Below are 7872 nucleotides of genomic sequence, written 5' to 3' on the forward strand. Positions count from 1 at the left end.
GAGGATCACCTCTCCCATTTCATTACAGAAATGAGCATAATACTGTCAGTTATTACAATACCAAAAGGAAGAACCTTCTACCGTGATGCAGCAAACAACCTTCTACATCATACATCCAATCTAACGGTAAGCAACTATCAGCGGATTCCATACAACATCAAGAGACAAAAAAGGCAAGTTAAATCTACATGAATACATCAAATCAAGTGGGAATTAATTCTTTTGTTTATGCCATTTCACATTGGATTCTAATCAAGTACAATTACTTCAGCACATGCTACAAGATTGGGTATACTTAATTACATTAAGGAACCCAGTTAAGACAACAAAAAAAAAGGACAAACTGGAAGCATTTCATCTATTAATTATAAGTTCTACAATGATATACATAAATTCAGCTTTCAGTACAGTGGTTTGGCTATATGAAGACTACTAAAAGAAGCTACGTTCACAAAGAACCAAATCTGCACAAGGTATTCAGCTGCCAACAATGTCCATGGCAAGTCAACATCTCTGAAATCTAACTAGTAGCTGGCCTTATTCAGTTCTCTGTGGTATGTCTTCCAACCTAATAGAACTGGGACCTATTTTTAGGTGCCAAAAATACTCCAGAATGTCCAAGGTACCACAGCAAGCGGTACATTGAACAAACCAAATAAATAAAACAACAAAAATCGATTACAATTGCGACAAACATCATACCTAGCGACGTGGGTACAGATCCCAACCTGAGTCTGGCTCTTTTCGCTTCAATACTGACACCCCAGAGCTGCCACCCTGTGACATGTTACCCATGCGCTCGTCCACAAACATGGTCTGACCTTGGAAAGACACAGGCCAATAGCTTGCACCTTCCCTACGTGCACCTTCATATGACCTTCCATAGTTGAGATCCATGCTGGGATGAAAATAGCTCAATTCACTAGAGGGTGGGATTGCTCTGCTGCTGAGAGATGGATGAGATGTGCCCACTCCTAAGCTTGGCACCGTTGGTACACCGAAACCTGGCAATGGAGGTATAACTGGCGTGCCCTTTGCATCAACCATATAAGGAACAGTCCCTGGTGCATAGAAAGGTGACGGGAAAGACAAAGCAGAATGAGACGAATAGCTGACAACACTATAATCAGGGGGTGTATGCCCGTAAGATTGCATAGACCTTGCAGGATCTCTTGATTCCACACTTGGCCCAAGAAAGTTATGCTCATTTTGATGGCTATGTTCCTTCTGTCCAAGAACTATTCTTTTGCCCAGAATTGTCACTGCAGAATGGTCTGACACATCCCTCCCAGAAGTCTTGACAGAGGACTCATCTGCACCTCGTGAAAAGCCATCCACGATTGGTGTGTTGTCATTCAAGTCAAAGTTCCTTACTGCAGGTTGCCTTGAAGATGAAGAGGAAGAAGGGTGACTCCAATCGCCATTACATTGTTGTCGATTCCAAAATGATGGTACATTACTTGTGGTGATTGCAGCTTCCTCATCGTCACATGGACAATTAAGGTCAAGTTCAAGGCTATTCAGGCCAACAGTTGCAGAGGCATCCTTTCGCACTATGTCAGAAGAAAGCGGAAGGATGGCTGCTGAAAGTGGTTCACCAGCAGTAGCATTGTCACTTTCAGAAACATTCAAGTCAAACAGAGCATTGCCTGTTCTCTGTGAAGAGGCAGATACTGATTTCTCTCCATCGGGAGTACGCCGAGGAGAAGCCGGTCGAAAAGCACTGGTGGCTGCAGAACCTTTCCATCCCAGTTCACCTTCAAAGTGCAATCGAGCTGGGAATACAGATGAGGTTCTTGAGGCAGCCACAGCTATAGGTGTTGATAAATTAATTGAATTACTAAGCGTGGACTTCGTATGACAATCAACTTCCTCAGTGCACTGGTTTTCATTAAGATCAATGCCTCCCAGCTTCATGCTTCGCGTATGTTTTCTACTGAAAGTACCACTGTCATCCGTGATGCCTGAACCATCCTCCTTCATAGATGAGGAACTTCCTGAATCCTCCCCTGTAGTGGAGGATTTATTATCATTATCCGGTTCATCCATGGGCGGTTCAGGCTGCCGGCGTGCTTCTAAGTCGGGACTATCAGACCGTCTGGAATTAATATCAGGGGAACCACAAAATGGTCCCCTGTAGTCAATGACTTCCCGCTCTACCTCAATAGCAACCAGACGAGCTACTTCCAGTGCATCAGTATCATCATACTCAGCTAATGGTGTTGATGTATCTCCCTTTTCTGCTTTCGATTTCTTGTCTGCTGCCTTTGAGGAATCCCCAAAGCTCGTCATGCATCTCTTCAACCTCAATTCATTGACAGCGCCCTTTACATCTGTATCAGATGATGATGTAGGCCCCTCCTCTTTCCTTGTACTTTCATCATCTGATGAATCTTGCATGTCAAGGGGGGCTAGGTCCCAGCCTCCCACTGTATTCTTCTCAGAGTGTGGCATATCTTCCAAAAAGGATTCACCTTTCTTGATATCCACGCTAATAGAAACATTTTGGTCCTGCACATCCATTTTGTTACTAACAAATGGATTTTCTGGATTGTTAGTCCCAGAAGACTTGGCCTCTGCAGTTCCATCTGGCAGTGAGACTTGTGCAGCACCACTTTTTGCATCATTGTTAGCAGAAGACTCCTCCGTCACAGGTACATTTTCTAAACCATTATGACATGCAAGTGATGGTACTGAGGGGTTCCCATCACCAATAATGGCATTTCCATCGGAGTTTGGGGGTATCATCACCAGCGACTGCTTCACTATATCACAGTTATCATTGGTCTGGGAGTGATTAGGCAAAGGAACACTCGAGCAGACCATCACCTCAGACTTCGACTTATCTCCTGCAATTGCAGCTTCATTTGCCCCACCAGACTCAGGTTTAGGTTCTGGGAGTTTGAGTTGATCTGGGTTCCGCTCTTTTGCTACCATGTCATGGACATCAGAAGTGCATTTCGGTACACTTCTCCATTTATGACAAAGCACTCCTGCCTTTTTGTTGATATCAGTATTGCTATGAGAAAGTAGATGCTCAACAGTATGCAGAACACCACAAGAAGTAATTTGTGCATTTTCAACTGGAAGACACTCCAGTGCAGACAATACTGCAACTATTAGGTCTTCTGCTGCATTGCTGATATCCTCACCACAGTTCTGAGCATCCTGAAGCCATTGATGGAGGAAACCGACACCATTTAGCTGAACAAAATGCTGAAGACACTCTTCATTTTTGGTGGACGCTAGAGTGTTTGCAGCCGTTGCACACTGCCTTATCAAGTCAGCGGTGTTAAGCTCAGCAGCACTTTTGAGCTTCTTGATCTCAGATACCAGTTCTCCAATTCGTGCTACAGTTGAAATGCCATCCTTCATCTCAGTAAGAGTAAAGAAATCCTCAAGCATCGTGCTTCTTGCACTAAGTCACTATACGGCTGCTTGAGTGCTAAACTGAGTGTTATCTGGTTTGATGGTTATATAACATCCTGAAATATGGAAAGCAGCTTGGCCATTAAAAAGTATTTTGGATCAACTTACCACAATTCAAATAACAGTATGAATCATGGTGAAGAAAACAGCTAAAAACGATAATATCGAAAGTGTATCTAGGCAAAAGAAGAAAAAAGAATATATGAGCAGAAGTGCAAGCAGCAGCACCCTTTATCTCTAGGAATAATTGCATGTGCATAACCCAATAAGGCATTAGTTTTAGTTAATTGCATAGGATATAATGAATGGCTTAGATCCTTATTTGGTCAAAGCAATACAAGTATTGACTTTGAGTGTGTCCGTATATGCCACTGACAAAAAGATGCCTAACATTTCTTAATTTACAGAACTACGTCCACCGCTCAGAGCTCAGTAATTCTTTATCAGCAAATTCTAAAGAGTCATCTAATCGGTGCGTTCTACAGGCGGAGTAAGAAGTGCAAATTATGCCACAATTACACATGAATCACACATAAATCTAAGTGTAGTGTACTAGTGCAGTAAGCCACTAATAAGGAAGAAACACGCATCCACCAGAATCAACCGCAATTTCCCCGCTTATAACAAATAGCGCATCCAATCAGTAAATCGTACACACAGGAGTAAATCGTACACATCGGCAAGTGAACTGCAAAAGGAATAAGCACAGATCAACACAAATCCCATAGGCACACGCGCGCGCACCGTCTCGAAACCAGCACGAAATGCGCATCCGCAAAATTCGCCCCCAAATCACACACCACCCCCGAAGGCCGAAACCCTAGAATCCATCGTGGAGGGGAAAGGTGCGTACGAGAAAGGGGAAACTCACCGTCAACGCCACAAGTCTCCACCACCCGACGGCGCAAGGGACTCCGCGGGGAGGAGCCCTCGCCGGGGCCGGAGTAGTCGTGTGGGGGGGGGGGGGGGGGGGGGGCGGGGGAGATGGCTCGCGCTGGGGTCGGGAAAGGCGGGGGGAAGGGGAGGGGGATGGGAGGGGAGGGTCGCCGGAATCTTCGCCGGCAGTGGGGGGAGGAGGAGAAAGTGGAGGGGGGGCTCGCCGGCGGCGTCGCCCTCGCACGAATCGCGGGGGGAGGGAGGAGGAGAGGAGGGGGGGTGGGGAATGAGGGGACGGATCTGTGAAGGTTCGACGTGGTGGTGTGGTGCGGTAGCGTAACTATGGGCGGGCGATGGCAAGGCGGGGTAATTTCGGGGCAAGAGGGTCGCGCCCGCGCGGCGCCGTACGTACGTTACGTACGCGAGTGAGTGTTGGTGTAGCGCCGTTATAGGTTGACCACCACGGCGTGCATATTTATGCTCCGTGTGCTACCAGCTGCTCCTTCCGTTTTACTGTCTCCGTCCCATAGTACTTCTCACTTTGAGTTTTTTTTTAACTACACAGTACGATACAAATACTCACAACACATGCGCTCACCCCTATAAATACACGCACACAAACTCTACCCATATTTGAGTTTTTGGTTGTACTCCCTCCATCCCATAATATAAGGGATTTTGAGTTTTTGCTTGTAACGTTTGACCACTCGTCTTATTCAAAAAATTTTGAAATTATTATTTATTTTATTTGTGACTTACTTTATTATCTTACTTTATTATCTACAGTACTTTAAACACAACTTTTAGTTTTTTATATTTGCAAAAAAAATTTGAATAAGACGAGTGCTCAAACGTTGCAAGCAAAAACTCAAAATCCCTTATATTATGGGACGGAGGGAGTAATTATTTGATCATTCGTCTTATTTACAAAATTTTAGAATTATTATTTATTTTGTTTGTGACTTGTTTTATTATCAAATATACTCTAAATATGACTTATCATTTTTTATATTTGTATTATTTTTATAAATAAAATGAATGGTCAAACGTTGTAAGTAAAAAGTCAAAGCGACAATTAATATAGGACGGAGGTAGTATATTACAAGTTGTTTGATTTTTTTTCAAAATTTTTAGTTTAATTAAATTTATAAAAATAAGTAATATAATAGTATTTTCAATATTAAACATATTATCAAATATATTATAAAACTAATTTAATATTGTAAATATTCTATTAAAAAATATGAAAACAAAAAAAACCTAATACTAATACTAGCTCGAGCTCCGTTGCATCAGGTGTTCAGAACCACCCGTGGGCCATGGGCCCGAGGCCCATCCTGCTAGCCGGAATAAGTGCACTTTGACTCCCTTAACTAATGATCAAATCTGATTCGGATCTTTCAACTGCAATACTGGATATTTCTACCACTCAACTATTCCACGCACGAAATAGGAGAGCCCATCACAGTCACGCAAAATTGGTGGGCAAGAAAGAAAAGAAACAACTTCTGCTTCACTCTCGTGAAACAAAAATAGGAGTAGTGTAGAATGTGTGCATGGGAACAGAGTGAAAACTGTATGATCCGCTAGCGCACATATTGGCAATTAGCATGACTGGTTCGGTTACTGCCTCCTATAAATACGTAATAGGTTAACATTTCAGATGTATAATATGGTTTATAGTTACTAGTTTACACGTTCTTTCAATATCTCAACTCCTTTTCTATTTTATGTGATTTGTTTATATGACATAGTGGAGTAAACCAAAGAGCCATTATTAGAAGGAGCGATACAGCAACACTGAATTTAATGCTCACATCTAAACGACGCGAGCAAGAATATAAATAGTAATAAGAAAAGAATTGGTATTAAATAATACTCGGCACGATCAGGTGGTTTATGAACTGGAGCAGCAGCAGCTCCTCTTCCCTACCAGCGGCAGCTTGTTAGCAGCAGCTCATCTTCCCTACCAGCGGCAGCTTGTTCTGCATCACGGGCGCTTCCTTCAGAAGGAGGAGCTGCCTCAACCTCAACAACGTGATTTTAGGCGCCATCATGCTCCCGAAGACGTGGCTCAAGAACCTCATCATGCTCGCCTACGTCTCGGCGATCAGGCTCGTCTCTTCGGTGGCACTGACGGCGCCGCTAGTCTGGGCCGGCATGGCCGATATGTGCTTCCACATGACGGGCAGCAGCCTGTTGAACATGAACCGGGTTGCCCATCGCCCTCATCCTCTACTTCCTCTGCTTCGCCGGCCATGGCATCTTCCTGACAGTGTACTCCTCGATGAAGTCCAAGAAGGATTTTCCCAAAATACACTTATTAAAATTTATTTATGTGTTGTTGATGGTAAGTTTACTAAAATTTGTGATAACAATTAACAATGTAAATTTAGAATTATGGTTAATGAAAATTGAAAAGTCAATGGTGAAATTAAATTAGCAACCGGTTTGGTAAGAATACAAATAGATTGTTTTTTTATTATATACGTGCATGGAAGACGCACACACTCATAATTATTTTTTACAACTCGTACATCACTAATCATGCACAACATACTCGCACACCTCCTAATCATCATCGCTGCTACGTTCTCATTATACTCACCACTACATGGCCCTCATATGTTTTGTTGGCGCTCCCATCATATACCAGGTCTATATACATCGTGCAGATAAAATTTAAGCTAATAAGGTTATTTTGATCGTCCAATTAAAAGTAAGAATTAGGATCAGACGAAATCAACATTAAAATAACTTATTTTATTAAAATAAGTTGTACCATCCCTTAAAAAAAAGTTGTACTACTTATAAATTTTGTAAAGTTATTTTACACTGATAGAGAATAGCGAGTGCAATACGGAATTAATGCCAAGTGCAACATACACAATTTAGCATTAATATTTTTTTGCATTATGACGAAATGCGCATCCGCAAAATTCGCCCCCAAATTGCACACCACCCTCGAAACCCTAGAATCCATCGGGAGGTAAAAAGGAAAGATGGGTACGAGAATGGGGAAACTCACCATCAACGCCACAAGTCTCCACCCAACGGCGCAAGGGACTCCGCGGGGGGAGCCCTCGCCGGGGCCGGAGTAGTCACAACCGACGATCCAGGGGGGTGAGTATAGACCTCGCACCCGGCTCAGGAGAGGGCCGCTCCTGGGGAAGTTGAAGGATATGGCTTGCGCTGGGGTCGGGAAAGGAGGGAAGGAGGGGAAGGGGAGGGTCACCGGAATCTTCGCCGGCGGGGGGAGGAGGGGAAAGTGGGTGTGGGAGGGGGGATTGCCGGCGGCGTCGCCCTCGCACGAATCGCGGGGAAAGGGAGGAGAGGAGTGGGTGGGGAATGAGGGGACGGATCCGTGAAATGTTCGACGTGGTGTGGTGCGGTAGCGTAACTGTGGGCGATGGGAAGGCGGGGTAATTTCGGGCAAAAGGGTCGCGCCCGCGCAGGGCCGTACGTACACGAGTGTGTGTAGGTGTAGGGCCGTTAGAGGTTGACCACCACGACATGCATAAATATGCTCCGCTGTGTTCGGGAGGTGAGGTTGGCAACTCACACAAC

The 7872-nt window shown here is 44.1% G+C and overlaps 1 protein-coding gene across 1 annotated transcript; it reads right to left on the bottom strand.

Moving 5' to 3' along the window:
* Positions 1-207: 207 nt before the first annotated feature.
* On the bottom strand, positions 208-4386 carry LOC127776863 (uncharacterized). Its single transcript, XM_052303434.1, has 2 exons — positions 4301-4386; positions 208-3485 (listed from the first exon to the last, which is right to left on the bottom strand). Exon 2 carries the CDS (start codon positions 3403-3405, stop codon positions 703-705), a length of 2703 nt encoding a protein of 900 aa, XP_052159394.1. The 5' UTR covers positions 3406-3485; positions 4301-4386; the 3' UTR covers positions 208-702.
* Between the last annotated feature and the right edge of the window lie 3486 nt (positions 4387-7872).

This window comes from Oryza glaberrima, chromosome 6 (assembly GCF_000147395.1).
Source record: "Oryza glaberrima chromosome 6, OglaRS2, whole genome shotgun sequence".
Lineage (NCBI taxonomy): Eukaryota > Viridiplantae > Streptophyta > Magnoliopsida > Poales > Poaceae > Oryza > Oryza glaberrima.